This window comes from Anomalospiza imberbis, chromosome 19 (assembly GCF_031753505.1).
Source record: "Anomalospiza imberbis isolate Cuckoo-Finch-1a 21T00152 chromosome 19, ASM3175350v1, whole genome shotgun sequence".
NCBI lineage: Eukaryota > Metazoa > Chordata > Aves > Passeriformes > Viduidae > Anomalospiza > Anomalospiza imberbis.
This window is the reverse complement of record NC_089699.1, coordinates 6,197,241-6,216,707: the sequence shown is the minus strand read 5'-3', so window position 1 is coordinate 6,216,707 and position 19,467 is coordinate 6,197,241. Positions and strand designations below refer to the sequence as shown.

At 42.2% G+C, this 19,467-nt stretch overlaps 1 protein-coding gene across 1 annotated transcript in view; it reads left to right on the top strand.

Moving 5' to 3' along the window:
• Positions 1–19,467, top strand: part of TBCD (tubulin folding cofactor D) — a 121,156-nt gene that overhangs the window by 39,612 nt on the left and 62,077 nt on the right. The window contains exons 14-15 of the mRNA XM_068209342.1: positions 8,654–8,810; positions 18,765–18,822. Of these exons, the coding sequence (XP_068065443.1) occupies positions 8,654–8,810; positions 18,765–18,822 (215 nt within the window). The remainder of the gene's footprint in view (positions 1–8,653; positions 8,811–18,764; positions 18,823–19,467) is intronic.

The following is a 19,467-nucleotide window of genomic DNA, read 5'->3' as shown; positions in this document are numbered from 1 at the left end:
GCATGTTTGGGCTGGGCTGTTTCACACCATTCCCAGAAGGGGGCAAATGGATGTGAATGTAATTGCTGGAACTCGCACCGTGCCCCGAAACATGACGTGATTCTCCTACAATATTCTCATCATTATTTTTTTCTATCCCATATGAATAGTTATTAGTCTTAATGCTTTTTGAATAACACCTTTGAAATGTGCCTTTGTTTTTCCTAACAATCCAGACCAGAGATAGGTCTGGGCAGATTACTGTGCTGGTGCTTGGGAGCCACTTGTTCAGGATTACTGGAGCAAATTACTTGTATGGGAAAAGAATAAAAGCTCAGCAGTTAATAGCAACTGCAGATCCCATTTTTAGATATTTATTGTGGCCTGTGCTGTTTGGTCTGGAGCTAGGATGATCTTGCTTTGGGTTCCCATCCTCGCCCTTGGGCAGTGAAACATCCTGGGGGAAGTGGGAAACAGCAGGAGTTGGGACTGTAGGCAAAGGGATGAACTGTTTGCAAGGGAGGGTTTTTAATGGTGACTCTTTTCCCTGTCAGTCATTCTCACAGGGATGCAAAATGCATCTTCAGCTTCTGCTTCATGCATGGTTACAATTCTCTTTCCAAATGTATTCTTTTAAAAGTGATTTTCGTGCTGAATGTTTTTTCCTTTTCTGCTTTAATTTCAAAGCTTACACCAGAGATTCTGAGCCAGTTTCTTGCCTCCCTGATAGTTTTTCTGATGGACTCCAGCAGCAGGACCTGAGCTGTGCCATGTGCAGTTCCAGGGTATATAAAATCACTTTTCTTTGACCCATACCTGGCACGGGGCTGCTGTGATACTGCTCTCACCAGCCAGCAGGGAGGCATAGAACAAATACTCTCAGACTCAACATATTTTTAGCTTTCAATTATTTTCTGAAACATGCCAAATTTTATAAATACTTATATGATTAATATATATTGTTTTCCATTTCAATACATTTTTAAAGTGGGGAATATAAACGAGCAAATACAACCTGATGTTTTATTTTATTTCATGGAAAAATCCTGATGCTGCAGTTCATGAGCTGCAGCTTGGCTGTTACGGTTTTGCATTCAAAGTTACATGTCACTATTCAGCTGTAAAATTTCAGTTGTTATTAGAAGGGATCATACAGCTTAATTTGCATGTGGGAGAAACCTTTTTAGCAAAATAGCCTGAAGTTAACTAAAATCTCATGATCTGATGATGGATTTGTGTGCCATTCTACGTTTGGAATTGCAGCACACCAAAATTAAATAATTAAATATTCCTTACTCTACAGTGTATGCTAGAACCAAAAACTTACATTTCAGTGTGGTTTCAGTATGATTTCACAGCTTTTGTTTTGTGCTGTATTTGTGGTTTTGTAGACTTCAGACTATTATTTATAGGGGTTTTTTTTTATTTAATTGGGTGGGGATAAATACTAAACAAACAAGAGAATCCTAGTTTACTTGAATTTCTGGTTTGCTTGTGAAAGGACGTTATTAAAATTTCTCTTGATGACAGCACAGTATAAACTTTCTAGCTAATAAGGTGTGTCATGTAGAGGAACATGAACCTTCCTGGGCGTTCTTAACGTCTTGGTGGTGAGCTGAAGAATGTTCTGGTGTCACTCTCAAGGGCTTGCTGAGCTCTGAGTGGTCCCAGCTGTCTGTGCTGAAAGCCAGGGACAGTCTCTCAAATGTGATCTGCATTAGTGTTTCACCAGGAAATCATGCTCACTGTGCATTGTGTGATCCTGTTTCTGCTATAAAATCACGTATGTGCAAGGTGAAGGTTGAAAACATTTGCATCGCTGAGGAGTAAGGAAAGGAAGCCAGGGAAGGCAGATTGGAAGAGCCCTGTGGTTACACTTCCAGTGAATTGGTGCTTGTTTTGGGAGGATTCCAGCAAGGAAGACGTTACTTTTAATCTTCCTGCTTTCTTAAATACCCTTATCCATTCACGAGGAATCGACTGGGATAGTCCAACAGTCCCATGCTCCTTTTTAAACTGTGGCAACAATAAAATCAGCATTTGAATATGAGGAAATAATGCTGATGGGATCCAGGGATAATGGAAGATTCAGGAGTCTGGTGGGTCAGTACAACTGATCTGAATCTGGAATTTGATTTTTTTTTTAGTGCCAGAATAAATGAAAAGTAGTAGTAAAGAGTGAAAAGTGTGCAGAACCAGCCTAAACTTCTTCATTTCATAAGTTACCTTCAGAATAAAAGGAACATGAAGAAACTGTAAGAAGGAAATAGGGAGTGTTGAAGGTCTGTTAGTGAGGGACCCAGGGCACATTTGAGAGGGACTTGGCAGGTTATGGTATCATAGGATTCCGTGACAAAATCATGATGCTTTTTACATTTTCAGAGAGGTCACACACAACTCTAGCAGTATCCAAAAAGAGCCTGGCTTAGGGACATATTTGTGAGCTTTTTCTGCTGAATGGTAAGCTCTTGGTTTAAACAGGAAAATGTTTGCTCTCTGTTTAAAGATATCCCATTGTCAAGTGTATTTTTTTTGTTTGTTTGTTTGGTTTTGGTTGAAATGAAGTCTCTGGTGCTGTCAGAGGGTTTCAAATGGACCCAGCCAGTCTCAATAGCAGATGCTACAGCTCTGAAGGAGTGTCTGTGTACATGTGACTGCTGTGTCTGTGACTTTAAAATTCCCTCAGCTTTTGGTGCCTTGTGGATTTTCTACCTTTCTACCTTTTCAACCTTGTTGATTTTCTGTTTTTAATTTTTTCTTGTTAATTTGGTTAGAATGGATATGTGCTCTGGGGCAGTAGCCAGTTGTCTGTTCCTGGTACAGAGGAAGTTTGATAAGGTGCTGTTAGGGAGAAAAGATGGGATTCCTGTGTATTTTGTCTTTTTATCTGAGAGTAGATGGAATGGTGCTTACTGATAATTATATATAACTAGATATACTTTAAAAAATATCCAAAGTCTCCTTTGTGTAGAAAAACTCTACACACAGTGGACAAAAGGGGCATTTTTGCTTGTCCAATCTCACTGGGCCATTCATGGGAAAAAAAGTGAACTCAGTACTGCTTTCCACTGCATTTTAGGAGGAGGTTTAACTGAGACCAGGATTTGAATAGTCTTATGGAAATGCATTATGTAGCTTCTTAAACTTGTTTACATTTTCTATTTTTAAGGATTACCTTCTGTGTTTCATATTCCAGAGTAATAAATTGTTACAGATTTGCAGCAGCCAGGGCTTGGAGGAGAGGGAGGATGCATCGAAAAGTCAGACTTCTGCACTGGCTGTTGGTCTGTTCTGTAGTGGTGGTGAATTGTGAGGCTTTTGGCAAAATTCCAGGTGCTTTTCATCAGAGATACAGGAAGACATGGGAAAAAAAAATATCTACCTGTCTTAGGTGGACTCTTCAGAACACCCAAACCTGAAAGGCTGGTTGTGGAGGAATTCCTTCTCTCTAACACCCAGGTGAACTTTAAAAGTGATGCATGGTCTTGAAAAGAGCCTTTTAAAAATTTATAATGCCTATGTCACCGTAATAGTTTTCAAATTAGCAAGGAAGCATTATAAATAGTGCAGATTTATTTTTTTTTCAGTAGCCAGCAGGTATGAGCAGGAAGAAATGCTGTGTCTGGAGCTGCAGCAGGAAAGGTCCCTCCCCCAGCACCACTGGGAGATGGGGTAAACACTGAGCAGGGAATAAATGACAATGAATTGCTTCTGGCTTTTTCACCATGGGGTTTATCTCAGTATTGCACAACTTTAGCCTTAAGGCTGGGCTTTCTTGGGCGATATTTCTTTTCTGACACACAGTGTTATGAGTTTACAGAATTTTTATACTCCTTTAGAGTAAGTAATTCATTTGCTCTGTAGGAATTCTCCACAAGCCTGTTCTTTCATGTCTCTAACTGCAGTTTGCTGTTGGTTCAGTCAAGGCAGAGCTCTGTCAGCTGTACACCTGTGTGAAGAAGGTCTCTGGTCTGGCCTTGGGTGTCAGTGGGTGGGAGAGTCACCGAAACACGGAGTGCTCTGAGTTTCAGAGCTGTCCTGGGTCAGCTGCTGCTCTGGGTGCAAGCCAGGCAGGGGGCTTTGAGCTTTGAGGGCTGTGTTACGTAAGGATGCTGGGATGGACTGGCTGGAATCCAGATCTGTCTGCTTCCTGCTTGGCCCCTGGCCACTCTGCAGAGCCCACACTGCTGTCAGCACCAGGGCACTGGTGCACGGCTGCCTTTAGCCCATGGCACAGGGACCTGGCCGCCAGAGCCGGTGTCCAGCTCCTCAACACTGCATTTAAGAACCATGACTGGTATCAAACAGTCTGTGGGGCGACATCCACTCCCTCTCCCTTCTCTCAGTCTGACAGGCAGCCTTTGCATTCCATGCTTTCCACCCTGAGCAGCCAGGCAGACAACCTCCTGTGCTGCCCTGCCCTGATTCATCCCTGGAGCAGGTCTGTCCTGTGGGCTGGCTGAGATAGCTCCATGGAAAAAGCACCACGTGACCATATAATTAAAGACTCCCTTAATTCATTCCGCAGGGAGAGGCTGCAGGGAGGTTGCAGGCAGACGGAGCAGCCCTTCACAGTCACGGGGCACGGGCTGCTGGGTCTGTGCGGGTGCCTCTGCCCAGCCGTGGCTGGGCTCAGTGCTGGGGGCACCCAGGAGCTTCAGAGACTTCAGCTGCTCGTTCCTCACATCCCTCCTGGGCCTGCAGGAGCTCTGCTCTCTTCCTCCTTCCCTGTCAAACTCCTAATGAGGTCAGCCCCGGGGGCAGGAATGGCAGAGGAGAGGTCACCTGTGGGTGGATTTTAGGCACTTGCCCTTGGGGATGGGATGTCAGAGCATCATCTCACAGGAACACAGAGAGCTTTGCACAGCCAAAACAGCACACTCATTTTCTGATCCCCACTGGAGGCTTTATCCTCTCCATGAAAGAGGATTCTGGAGATTCTGGAGTCAACAACTTCAAGAGTAGATTCCGGAGTCAGCGACTTCTATAGAAAATGAGAACAATTCAGGGATTATTCACAGGATTTTTAGACAAGTATTTATTCCTGGGAATGGGCCTAACCTGAACTCTCTGGTGTTGGCATCCAGTAAATTGACCCAGTAGATATTAGTACAAGAGCCCTAACGAAGTTCCAATTAGGAGCTGCCTCTTTCCAGAGGTGCCATGCAGGAGTGAGTGGTCTCAAACCTGATTTTCTGTACACGGGGGAGCCAGAGTTGTGTTTTTAGGAAACGACACACTGCAGATGTCTGCACCAGCTGTTTTCACAGAATTCACAGAATCACTGGGTTGGAAGAGACCTTCAAGATCATCGAGTGCAACCCAGCCCCAACACCTCAACTGAACCACCTCAACTTTTAAGCATGAGGCTGGGAAAGAGGCTGAAGCTTCACTTCTGCGCTGAGTTGGTTTTCATTGAAGAAAAAAAGGAAGAACAAAATTGCTGTTCTTTGTGTTGAGTATGTAACTAAGTTTAAGCTTCATCATTCATGAATTGTAGTGTCTGTAGCTGCTCCTGCTGGGACGTTGTGCACAATGCACCCTTCAGGAATAGCAAATGCCCACTTCGTTGTACTTTTTCTCATATAATTCTAAAACAGAAGGATTTGCAATGTATTTTTTACGAATTGAAACAGCTTCTCTGCCTTAACAGTCCCTATAAAAACATAATGCTTGTCTAAGATAACATTGACTTCATCTGTTTTAAGTTGCATATTTTAGTTTGAAACTAAATGTAGACAATTCTTACTGAACCCTAGATCCAATGAAAAACTGTTTTAAATTAAATAAGGTCGACTTGGCATTTTGCAATTTTCTTGTGGAGACAAGGCCTCGGGCTGAGAAACAGGTTCTTGTTGTTTGTTTGACTGCAGTATTTGTATATTTTATATGATAAACATTGCACTAAATAAAAAAAATCAATTTACTGTGTGGAGTTAAAGTGACAACGAGCTCTGGACAGCACAGGTTGTAGTTGAGGTTGGTGTAAAGTATGTTTTTGAAGGAGTAATGTAAATAATCTTTCATTTAAATACATTAAACTTTTCAGTATCCAATGTCTTCCACAAGCTCCTTCACCAGACTTTTATTGTCTCTCACTTACACTGAGCATCCCACTGTGTAAAATCCATGTTGAAAAAGCAGAATATCCCTGCGACCTGTCTCCAGCATGAGGAAAAAAACCAACCCAAGCCTGTTGTTTCTAATGCCAGAAGTTGTTTCTTTATTTTCCAAGGCTTGAGCACAGGGCTGTGCTGCAACTGCAGTGACGCTCTTGGGCATGGCAGGGTGGGGTGGAGCAGGTGCTTATTGATACCTTCAGGCTACAGGTAAAGGTGCCTGTGTTTTCTTGAGCATTCACAGACCTGCACAGGTGGATTTTGTTTTAATAACCAGCTTGAGAGTGGGCACTCTTTATCCTCTGGTTTTGGTGGCACACTTTAAAAAAAAAAAAAAAAAAAGAAAAATAAAAAGTAGATCTGTGTGAAAGAAAGGAGGACTTGTAAAATTAAAGCTAAAGTTTTAAAGCTGAACCTGTAAAGTTAAGGAACAGTTCAGATCTTCTCCTTGCTGCATCTTCCAGCTTCCTAGTTTTCAATAAAAAAGGCATGTTCAGAATTTCAAAAATCAAATTATTTTGTCTTGACCCTACCAAACTAAGTTTCTTCTGGCAGGTTTTTTTATCCCAGAGTTTTTTGATTTTTAAACCTGTGATTTTTTGGGTAAAGTGATTTTAGGTTAAGATTTGACATGGTTTTTGAGGAACTCTGGAGCAAGAAATTAAGTTAAACCTGGAATTTTGGGTAGTGTTTCTTTTTGGGTTTTTCTAACTCTTAAAAGCCAACAAGAAATGTAATGCTGGACCTGCTTTTTTGAACACGCACACACTTGTGTCAGGAGCAGTTTTTATTCAGCATTTCAACCAGTGCTAGCACAAAACTTGACCAGATGCCCCCTGGATCAGTATTTCCTTTGAGGTATTTGTGTTTCTAATTACCAGTGCTCCACACTTCACCTTGTTTCCCCTGTTAGCTCCACCTCCCCAGAGCCCTCATTTCCTTCCTTTTCTGTGTCTCCAGACTCTGCAGTCTCCCAGAGCAGTGCTGTGAGTCCCAGATGGAGGAAAAGGACCCAGAGAGGTGTGAGAACTCGAGCTGCCCTGGCCAGCAGACCCTGGAGCATCTGCCCCTGTCCCTGACAAACCATTTGGGGCTGTGCCCAGCGTTTGGGACATTAAACTGCAAAAATGCATTTCTTCTTTCACACAGAGCAGTGCTGTGAGTCCCACATGGAGGAAAAGGACCCAGAGAGGTGTGAGAGCTTGAGCTGCCCTGGCCAGCAGACCCTGGAGCATCTGCCCCTGTCCCTGACAAACCATTTGGGGCTGTGCCCAGCGTTTGGGACATTAAACTGCAAAAATAGCCTTTTTCTTTCACAGAGACAATCCAAATGTGAGGAGCTGCTGGAGGGGCCTCTTTCCCCCTTTTCCTTCCCTGCACAGAGGTGGGAGTGTGCTCGCAGCTGTCGGAAGGAGCTGGAGTGGTTGCTTGCACTGAGGGAAACATGCTGCAGCTTCACGAAATTGCCTTTGGCACCTGCTTGAGTGTTCCTGTAGAACCAGCAAATTCCATTTTTCTCATCAGTTGATGCAGCAATTTTCAAAACAAGCTAGGCAGCATTTTTAAATACTTTAATTGCAGTTTCTTTAGGAGCTGGGGAATGTCCAGCAATCCATCCATCCATCCATCCATCCATCCATCCATCCATCCATCCATCCATCCATCCATCTCTGCTGTATCGTTGTTCCAGAATGGGAATTGCACTGTCTGCCTTGTAGTGTTTATGCTTCTATTAGCCAAATCTCACCCAGCTCTATATCTACTACTTGATTTTCTTTAGCAGCTTAAAGTGAATTTAAACAGCCTTGTAACACTTCACTTCTCCAGTCATGGTATCTATCTTTTTGTTTAAAGTAGAAGTACAGAGTGATGAACAGCGCATGGAAGTTTTAATTATTTTGTGATTATATCCACTCAAGGATATCCAGGCACAGATTGCTAATTAAATACAGCTCAGTGATCCCATTTCTTGTTAATGGGATCACCTTGTGACAAGCATTTTCTAAGGAAAATGGTGCATTTGGTAAATTTGATACAAGAAATAAAACTGAAAGTGAAATTGTTTCTTTTTTTTTAGAGGTTGTTGTTTCTGCAGACATTAGTCATTTAATAAAGTTGTGCCATCTAGACAGAGATGTATTCAGATTTGCTATCAGGGTGTGCAGATACTAAATAAAAGCCCTCTGGGGAGCCCTGCATTCATATTTCTTGAACTGTGACAATGTGTTTCTAGAGTGGCATAAAAAAATTATCCTTACAGGTTTTGGAAGCTCTTCTATCTGTAGGAAAATGTTACTGACTCCTGCATGAAGAGACTGGACAAGGAGGGGATGGATTTAAACTAAAAGAGAGTAGGTTTAGGTCAGATATCAGGAAGAAATTCTTCCCTGTCAGGGTGGTGAGACTTCTGGATCCCGGGAAGTGTCCAAGGCCAGCTTGGACGGGGCTTGGAGCCAGCTGGGACAGAGGAAGGTGTCCCTGCCCATGGTGGCGGTGGAACAAGATGGTCGTGAAGCTCCTAACTCGCTTTTTGTGGTTTTTTTGTGCTGTAACAGTGGTCCCTGTGATGCTGAAGGCGCTGACATACGATGAGAAGAGGGGGGCGTGCAGCGTGGGCTCCAACGTCCGGGACGCGGCGTGCTACGTGTGCTGGGCCTTCGCGCGCGCCTACGAGCCCGCTGAGCTCCTGCCCTTCATCAGCCCCATCTCCAGGTGAGCTCTGGCACCAGCATGCTGGACTGTGCTTTTTTCTGACCCAGAGATGGGGTAACTCAGAGGTGTTTTAAAAACTTTCATCCCATTTTCAGTCTCATGTGAAGGGTGAGACAGTACAGGTGTTATAATTCACACCATCACAATCAGGAGCCAACTATTTCCTAATTACAATACACTATGAGTGTTTCTTAACCTATCAACTTTTACCACACCATCCTATAAATACCTTAAAGGCAATCATCTAAAATTACTCTTCATGGGTCCTGATACAGCGCATCTTTCATGGTTCTATTTCTCCATATATATCTGTGTATATATTGTATTTCTTAATTACAATACACTACGAGTGTTTCTTAACCTATCAACTTTTACCACACCATCCTATAAATACCTTAAAGCCAATCATGTAAAATTACTCTTCATGGGTCCCACTACAATGCATCTTTCATAATTCTATTTCTCCATATATAACTGTGTGTATATATCTGTATCATATTTCTTAATTACGATACATTATAAGCATTTCTTGGGCTATCAGCTTTTGCCACACCATGCTGCAAGTGCCTTAAAGCAAATAATCTAAAATTACCCCTCGTGAGTCTTACTACAATGCATCTCTCCTAGTTTTATTTCTCCATATATCTATCTATATCTATATCTATATCTATATATCATCTATATATCTATATCTATCTATCTCTCTCTCTATATATATTTATCTATCTATATCATATATATCATATATATATAGATATATAGTCTTTTTTGCAAGGCCATCCTTGGAAACTTGTTTCTAGCTCCATTTCTCTCTCAACAATGTCTGTCCTATTCCATGGCATTTCCAAGTCAGCATTTCTTATCTCAAGGTTTGCATACAGATGCACACCGTGTGAGCCTTTTGTCAGGTTTTGAGGATTTTCTACAAATCCATTTCCCACACTTCCCCCTCTCTCTTGAACTGAGCTAGGAAACTGATACAGGTTATTTTTTAAGTCTATTAAAACTTAAGGTGTCTTTTAACACATATGTTGAATGGCTTAAAAGTAAAGAATTGTGTATGGGTGGGATGGTGGTGATGTCATTATATCTATTTCCTTGTCGTGTGGTGACTTCAATTCCCTCTGTTCACCTGTTTTTCAAAGGAAAATCCAAAGAAACTCACTGTAAGGTGGATAAGAGAAATCAGTGGAGGCTTTGGCAGGATGTCATCTTTTGTCTGCTTGATCCACCTTCTGTGTGGGGAGCTCAGTGACATCAATTCAGGGAGTTTAAGAAGAGAAGTTTAAGTTTAAGAGAGAGAAGATTTGGAACCTTAGCTCAGTAGCAGCAGAAATAACAAACCATTCTAAAATGGAGGAGTTGCTTTATCAAGTCATAAAGGGCTGGAAATATTAGGAGAAAACTTAAGGAAGAGGTTGTTTCTTACTTTTTCAGCTGTGTCTTGTTCCTAACAATCCAAGATTCATGGGACTTGGTCACATGGGTGTCGTGCAGAGAATAAAGCATATTTTTATTGACCAGCTTACAGCTTGCAAATTGAGCATGTTAAGTCTAAAAGAATGAAGTACACCTCAGCTCTACTTCTATACAAATTATAATTTTCCTTTTGAAGTGTTCCAATTCAAGGATTATTTTGAATAGAAAATAAAACCACTTCCAGTTTCTGAAAGGGGTAAGAACCTTATGGGGCAATACTCAATTCTTAGTAACACAGCTCTTTTGAATAGAGGGGGTTTTATTATTACTGAGAAGATGTTTGAGTTAAAGTTAACAGATGCATGAGAGAATTTTTCCTCTTTTGTTGCCCTGTGGTTTTATAGAGCAGAGCAGAGTCCAGGATTTCACTTGGCAGTGAATGGAAGTGCCTGGTGTAGCTCTCTTTCAATCTGTGGTTTCTGTTTCAAAAGACTTTCAAAAGTAAAACCTTTAAGAGATTTCCAAATCTGTGCTACTGCAACGGTGGACTAGAAGTTGCTGCAACTTTTCAGTGAATACTGTTACTATTTTTGCAGGTACAAACTGGTTTTACCTTTTTTCTTCTGTCTCCCTCCTCGTCGGTGAGATTCTCTCTTTATGGTTTGCTCTTTTTGTTGGGCACACACTGGCTGACATGATGAGGTTTCTTAATGGGCGACTTGCATTGCAAACACACAGGTGGCTTCTCACAGTTTCTCGGCACACTTTTAGTACAGCCACTGACAGCAGCTTTGTCTCCATCAGAAGGGTTTTGTTCGGTGATCATTTAGTATTTTCTTTTTCAGAAAAATAGAAGTTTGGGCTATCTGTGGTCCTGGATATCTGCTTTAATTTTTAAGGACTTCCTTGCTTCTAGCTTGCTGACAAAACTATTTCAGTCCCATCCAAAAAGCCTACTTTGTCAGCACCGGGGGTTGCCTACTGAGCTCAGCAGGTCCCCAAAGAGTAGGTGACTGTTTCTTTCTTTTTTCAAAATGGTTTTTAACGTTCTTTGAGACAGTCTGTAAATGAATCCTTTTTAATTCCTGGACACAGTGTCCTGGCTGGTCTCTGCTGTTTTTCACCCCTGTAGCTTCACTTTTCAGTGCTGGTCCTTCAATGCAGGCTCACCCAGCAGGTCTCTGTCCTGTTGTACTTGCTCCTGGTGTTTTTTGAAACCTCAATAAAACCTTCCTGTCTAAGAACCTGCTGTCCATCTTCTTAAGTCCAAGCACCATTTTTCTTCTATTTTCTGTTCTATTTTCTTTTTCTTTTCTATTTCTATTCTGTTTTCTTCCATTTTTTACACAGAGAGCAGACAAGAGATCTGAGACCTTTTAGCCTTGTTTCTCTCATAAAGTGCTTCATGGTGTTTTGATGATGTTTCATCTACACTGGCATAGATTGTAAAGGAGAGGAGCCCGGTAACTCTAAGCTGTACTAGGATGTGATGCCATCCCCTGTGTTGGGATAACTTTTGGAAGGAGAAGGTGAAACTCCAGGATAGCCCTGCTTCACTTTGGCATGCTAGCAACAGTGACATTTGCCACAGTAAGTTATTAATGAGATATTTTATTCTGAAGGGTCATATTTAATTCACTTCTGGCTGAGTTCAAGGTAAATTATCTGTAGTATGAAATTCTTAACTGAGGGTACCTGAAGATGTTTTTGCACAGTGAAATAATTCCATGATATTGTATTATTGTAAATATTGTATTTTGATTGGTATTGTAAATACAGTCTTGTGTTCCTGTTTTTAATCCAGCCAGCACTAATGGTAGCAGTGAAGGCACACTGTCACCTGTGACTAGAGTGGTAACAAAAGGCTTTGGCAGGGTGGTAACAGCTCTGCAGAGTTACATTTATGTTCCCACTGCCTGCAAATCTTTAGTCTTGGTATGGCCAGACTCCTCCTGAAGTCTGGTTCAAATCTGGTAATTTTTCTAGATTTGGTCAGCAGCTTGATGAAAATAAAAGTTCTGCTTCCATCCTCTGAGTTGAAAAATTTCAAAGGTTTTTTTTATGGTCGGGCAAGCTTGTTGCTTGTAGAAACTTAAGAAAGCCCAATTGTTAGTGTTCAAGCCTTCCCTTTATCAGAATCCTGATCTGTTCTGTTTATCAGAGCTTTTCTTCTGCTCATGATGCTTTGAGCAATATATTTCATATTTCATTTACTCCTTTCCCCTGCCGTGCTGCAGTGTTGGTCTCCATAGGCTTGATGCAGGTTTACCCTTGTGATTTTTCGGGGTTTGTGGTATTTAGTTTTATGGTCACAAAGCTGTTGGTGGGACCTCTGGAGCAGATGTTTGTACCAGGAGGTTGTGTTTCTGAAGAAGCTGGTGCCCTTCAGCTTCCAGCCTCTTCTGGAAACAAATTATTTTCTCTTCAGGAGAAAATATTTGAGATCCCTCTGCCTGTGGTAGTAAAACCAATGAGCTGTGCCACCTGTGACAACTTCAGTTTTTGGGAATAAATTGGTGGGATGGAGACAAACACAAGGTGGAAGCTGGAAATTGCTAATGAACAGCTGTAAGGTGTTGTGGTTTGTAATATCTTAGTTTTCCAACAAAGCTGCAAGGTATTTTAGCAAATATTAATGCTACACAAGGCTTTACTTAAAATCTTTGTAGTATAGTGGCCATTCCATTTCTAAATCAACTCTTGAAGGTAGAATTGCCACTGCAAAGAGAAATGGTGAAAAAAAAATTCAAATAAAGTATGACACACAGTTTCACCTATTGTGTCAGCAAGCTGATAATTACATACGGCTTTTTTTTTAAATCTAGCCTTAGGTGTGTCACTGTTTTACTTAAAGAAGAGTCATACTTCTAGCCACAAGCAAACTGTTGCTACCCTTGAAAAATGCAACACTCAGCATCGTGAAACAAAATGCATAATATCCATTGTGAGCTGAATTACACAGCAAAAACGTCTGCCTGGATGAGAATACACACTGTTAGAGAAAAATACTAAACACCTTCCAGAACTGTGATGAGTGATTGCAGTCCTGAACTGCTGGCTTTGCTCAGTGCTGGGAATTGCAGGAGGTGGATCCTGCACTGTGTTCAGCTGCTGGAAGCACATGGGACCCACTTAGGTACCAAAACACATAAACTGGCTCCTGCCCTACGTGCCCTTAACAGCAGCTATTGGTTAAAGCAGAGGGTGGTTTGCAGGGGATTCTTTTTCCCTTTTCTTGTATAATTTTGTCATTGAAAGACATTGTTTTTTCAGCAGTCAAGGAACATAAATATTTCACTTTGGACCAGTGAAAAATCAATTTAAACTGAGTGAAGTCAGATTGTTTTTTTAGTAAAATTTCAGACAGTGCTTTAAAATAAATCCTTCTCTCCATATTCACTGTCAGCTGATTCTTCCCTGTTTCTTTATGAATGTTCTCTTCAGTGATGAAATTGGCAGAATATTGAAGTTGTAAACTTAGATTGCTGTAGATCATAGATCAGCCCTTCTCCTTCCTGACCTTGCCACTCTTATAAGAAAAAAACAAAAAGGAAGAAAAAAGATAGAGGATGCTTATTGGAAATACATGCCTGAGAGTATTTCTAATAGCACTTGTTTGTGTTTTTCCATGTCATCTTTTTTTCCCAATCCATATTTCAACAATATACACTTGCTCATCTGCTTAATGGTTTGTTAAAGTCTAGTTAAACTGGTTTCTAAAACCTTGCCTCATCTACTCAAACTACAGGACCACAGAAAGACAATTTTTGGCAATGTAGATGAAACTTCACTTCTTTTGCAGGACCGTGTTGCACTTTTTTTGAGATGCACACACTGAAGTTGCTGTTCAAGCACATCATTATAAAAGCACTACTTGACTGAGCTTTGTTTCTCTCCCAGTCTCTGCATGCAGCCTCTCTTTTTAAGCTTACCTATGAAGAAAGTGAAACAGAATTTAATGACTTGGAAACGTGGGTAATTTGATTCCTGCCCCCTTGGGTGTGGAAGTTGCTGTCTGTGAAGTGGCAGGTGCACAGCAAGGAGCTGAACTGTTTTGTTTGAAACCTAAACAAAAAATAAAAAGGAAAACACACTTGCACTCTGTGATGCAGTTAGAGTGATTTAATGGTTGCTGGCTGTCTGAACCGCGTGGAGCTGTGCAGGGTGCAGGTTCCTTTGCCAGTCGTGGCTGCTGTGGGGTGTCAGGAGCTGGGATCTGTTGAGAACTTGTGAGAAATGGATTTGTAAAGAATTCTCAAAACCTGACAGAAAGCTCACACAGCCTTGTACATCTGTGTGCAAACACTGAGATAAAGTGTGCTGATTTAAGGAGGCCATGGAACAGAAATTACATTGTTGAGAGAGAGATTGAACCAGAAACAAGTATCAACAAGTTTCAAAATATGACCTTGCAAAAAGCCCAGATATTTTAGAGAATTAGGCTGGTGGAGGGGGGTCAGGAGCTGGGTTCTGTTGGGAGCTGGGGTCTGTCTCCGTGCAGCAGGGCACACTGTGGGTGCAGGGCGCAGGGCAGGCAGCCTTGGCTTCCCCAGGGTGCTGCCTGGCTTTGGGAGGGGGGAACAGGCAGGTGTGGCTCAGGATGGATGATGGAGCTTGCCCCAGGGCAGGATTGTCCTGCAGAACTGGGGAAATCTGAAGCATTGCTTTGAGCTATGTCTTGTACTGTGATGAAATATGGCAATGGCTTTCTGCTGTTACGTTCCTGCAGAGGAGAGCTGGGTGCTGCAGGCACTTGGGTAAAGGGACCTCTGAATCACAGACCCTCTCCTTTCCCCTTTCCCCTTTCCTGTCCCCTGTCCTTTTTCTTCTTCTTGTCACGGGATTTGTGACTCCTGTTCTAAGTATTTTTCTTGTTGCTCTTTTCCACGTGTGTATTTCTTCCACTTTGAGCATTTTACTTCAAAGTTTTGGATTGGAATAACTCACTGAACAGCGTAGGAGGGTGGGTGGTGAGCAGGATGTGTGAGAGCTCTGTGAGCTGGGTTAGAGGGACTGCAAAAGAAGCAGTGTGGAAATAGGAATGGTCACAGCATTTCTCCTTCTCCTAGATAAACAGGGGGAATGAAATCTGAGTCATCTGCAGTGTGGCTGGAGCAGGCCCCTGTGCTTGCTCCTTCCCCTGTGTGGCTCCTGCAGTGGTGTAACACAGCTCCATGGGGTAAAGGGGACAGGGGAGCTGCTCTGGTCTCAAACATTAAAAAATCCCCTGAGTCTAAATGTGTTTCATCACCCAGCTCCCTGTGCAGCCCTCCCAGGTGGGCAGTGGCATGACTGGAGAGGTGCAAAGGGGCTGTTTGCAGCAGCAGTGCTCCACAGACCCAAGTGTCACTCCTTTTCTTGCTTGGATTGTTCAAACCCACTTTGCTTGTGGTGGCTCTTGTGCCTTTCCCTTTCCTAGCGTACAGCAGAGAGGAGAGTGTGCTGTCCTGTTACCACTTCACCCTTTTTAAGGCTCAGGAAGGAAATTTTGGTTTTGTACCAAATCGACAAGAGGTCTGAGAGTTTATTTTTCTCCTCCCACAGCTTCAGGGTGGCACACTGGGGTTGAGGGTAGCAGATTCCCAGGGGATAGCAGTAGGATCAGCTGCTTGTGGCTAGTGGAGACTGGAAGTGCCTGCTGCAGGTGGTAAAGGGAATTCAGGATTATTGCCTGGTAACACCCGGTGCTTGTGCTTATTTCTGTGTTCTGATGTCTCTCACCTGGCCCACCTCTGCTCCCTGGTTCTTCCCACCTTGTCAGGGAAGGGAGTGAGATCCACATGGGCTGGGGAGTGCCCACTGACATTCTTGGAGTGCTTCTAACTTTCCCTGAAGCCAGTTAGGTGAGTCCTTGGGAGGAGGGGATAATGAGGAAAGGGAGAATTATTAGTTGACTGATAAAATTGCAACTTATTAAAGTCTGTATTTATTGTGCTCTTAATTGCTGTCATGCATGCAGGCTCCATATCCCTCAAGGAGCCAGGAAAGGTGTTCCATGGGACTGGAGGGTGTAAAGGAGCCAGGAAAGGTGTTCTATGGGACTGGAGTGTGTAAATGAGCCAGGAAAGGTGTTCCATGGGGACTGGAGGGTGTAAATGAGCCAGGAAAGGTGTTCCATGGGACTGGAGGGTGTAAAGGAGCCAGGAAAGGTGTTCCATGGGACTGGAGGGTGCAAAGGAGCCAGGAAAGGTGTTCCATGGGACTGGAGGGTGTAAAGGAGCCAGGAAAGGTGTTCCATGGGACTGGAGGGTGCAAAGGAGCCAGGAAAGGTGTTCTATGCGGACTGGAGGGTGTAAATGAGCCAGGAAAGGTGTTCCATGGGACTGGAGGGTGTAAAGGAGCCAGGAAGGGTGTTCCATGGGGACTGGAGGGTGTAAATGAGCCAGGAAAGGTGTTCCATGGGGACTGGAGGGTGCAAAGGAGCCAGGAAAGGTGTTCCATGGGGACTGGAGGGTGCAAAGCCATCCTCTGCTCCTCCTGGCAGCAGGCAGGTGTGGTGCACTTGGGGCAAGTCAAGACATGATCCTTTGAGTAGCTTAAAAAAATATCCCACTTGGTTTGACATCAACAGTTTCTTTATGTTAGGAAATCCTGGTGCAGTATCACATAAACTCCCACGACAAAGCAGACAGGTGAAGACACCTTAGAGGGGTTCCACCCTCTGCTAAGCCTGGCTTTGTGGAGGCTGTGCCTGCACTTCCAAGTGGGAATTAGCCTGAAAAGAGCAGTTGTGGAGTTGGATAACTTACAATGCTTCATTAAAAGGATTGACATGGAACAGTGACTGCAGTATGATTTGGGAATATAACGGGGCACTGTTAGAATTCCTGGGGTTTTTGTTTTGCTGCACACAGTGTTGTTTGCAGCACTGAGTGAGCACAGACAATGTGTTGCTTTGCTGGCTTCACATACACAGCTTTGTCTTAAGGTAACAGAGGAGGAAGAAAAAATGGAAAAGTGCAATGTGATTATAAGATGAGCTTTTGTTTGATGCAGTGAGGGCAGCACTCAGGATTCTGAGCTTCTTGGTGTGATGAGGTTGGGTTTTTTCCCCCCTCTTCAGAAAAGACCAATATTGAAATACTGCATAACTGACAAATTATTATGTTCAAGTCTGTGTAACCAGAAATGTCAGGCAGAAATTTGCTTCTTTTTGATTTCAAGGATCATTTTCCTCCAATTCCTTTAGTCTTGTAATTAAAACATTTATGGGACCTAGTCATATCATTAAAACTATATACTTAAGTGTCCTTTTAAAATAATTTTTAAGTCTCTCTGTGCCAGAGCATTAGCAAGCATGATATGAAGAATGTGTGCCTGACCCAGCAGTTTTTCAACAGTGAGCCATGTGTGCTGCTTCCTGAACATTTGCTCTTCCAGGCTCTGTTGTTTGGATGATCTCCTCTTTCCTCTTGTCTTTGTGGCAGAGAGGGGTATTGCTCCTGCAGGTAGCAGTAAGAAAGCATTAACTGTCTTTAGAGCACTTTATTGGGGTTTGTTTTCATTTCATTCTGGCTTTCTGGCTCCTGTTTTCCCTAATGGAGATAAACTGAAATTACAGAGGCCAAGCTGACTGTGCATTTCAGAGAATTGGAACAACACAGTATTCATCACTGTAGGGAACTGATAGCCACTACCCAGGGAAGTTTGATATTATCAGTGTAATTAATATCCTTATGCTGAAGCAAAGCTATCTTGAATTTACTTTTCAGCCAGTATTTATTTCCGGTTTTGCCTGGAGTCAATAAATCATGTAATGAAGAGTTTCAGGGTTTGAAAGGAATAATTTTCTGCTTAAATGATTCTCCTGAAGTGATGTTTGTTTGTTGCTAGAGTTAATTGAATGCTGGAGGTGGATTTCTAAAGCTGCAGACTGTGTGTCCTGGGATATATTCTCTCTCCTGTGTTGTGTAGCACATCTTTGAACAGCAGTTCTTTTGAGGCACAAGAATTACCCCGTGCAGGGTCACCACACTTCATGCATGAAGAAATTGTTTTGTATAATCATCCTTCTGTCTCTGCAGGTCACCCTAAAACACTGCTTTGCAGTTCATCTTGCAGGTTACTTTTTATCAGCATGTTGTTTGATTTTTGTGCCTTGCAGGATGTGACTGTTCTCGTGGAGATAACTGCAGCATTCCACTGCTTCCCTTTGTGTTGTGTTTACTCCTTACACAAGACTTGCTGTACATTGGGCTAGTGAGAAACTGTATTTCCAAGTTTTCATTTAAAATAGCACCGAGTCTCACATTTGATGTGATTATGTCCAGTTTTAAAGCCCTGCTTATCTATTCCATAAATTCTTTGATACAGTGGGGTGGCCCTTGTGCTGTGGGAAGTCTACAGCAAACTAGAGAAACAAGAGAGCACAAGGTTACATCAACTCAGATTTTAGTTCAGCCTTGTATTTCTAAATAATAAGCTCCTTAGAGGACGTGCTGCCTGTTCTGCTTAGAAGGCTAAATGTTGAAATGATGCCATTGCACATTTCTTTTCATGTATTTGCTGCTAATGCTCAGTGTTTTATTTCCTCAGTGCATTGGTTATTGCTGCAGTGTTTGATCGTGATGTTAATTGCAGAAGAGCTGCTTCTGTAAGTTACCACATCCAGTTTCCATCTCTCTGTTATTTTTTATTTGCTTTCATTTAACAATTTGTAGATTTAACTATGTAGAACTACAGTAGAGAAGCATACTATGATGTTGGGAGCAAAAAACATGGATTTTTTAAAAAAAATCCTTAGAAGTATCTTGTGAATTTAGATGTTAAATTATATAATCCACAGCTGCATATCTTTATTTGTGGCCACAGTTAAGAGTCTGCTGTACAGTTGTCATGATGATCAAGATAAAGTATCTAAGAAAGGATTATTTAGTATTTTTTGGTCACAAGATCACAGGCAAAAGGGTCCTACATAGTACACAGATATTGGCTCTTTTGCACATTTCCAAGCTGGGGAGTTTTGTGAGGTTACACTTTCCTAATTGTGCATCAGCTGTTACTCTATAATCATGGGAAGTCGAAAATTTCTAGGATAATCTCTCTCCTTGAAACATATTTGTAGTTGTTACATAAAACTCTCTCTGTAAGACTGGGAATTTTTAAGAGTGGCAAATCTATTAGTCAGATACAGTTAGGCAGTGAATAGAACTGACACCAAAGTATAATCTGTGGAAACTTCCTGTAGAAAACAATTATGCTGTTGAGAGGAGTGTTCTTAAGAGAAGAGAAATGATGG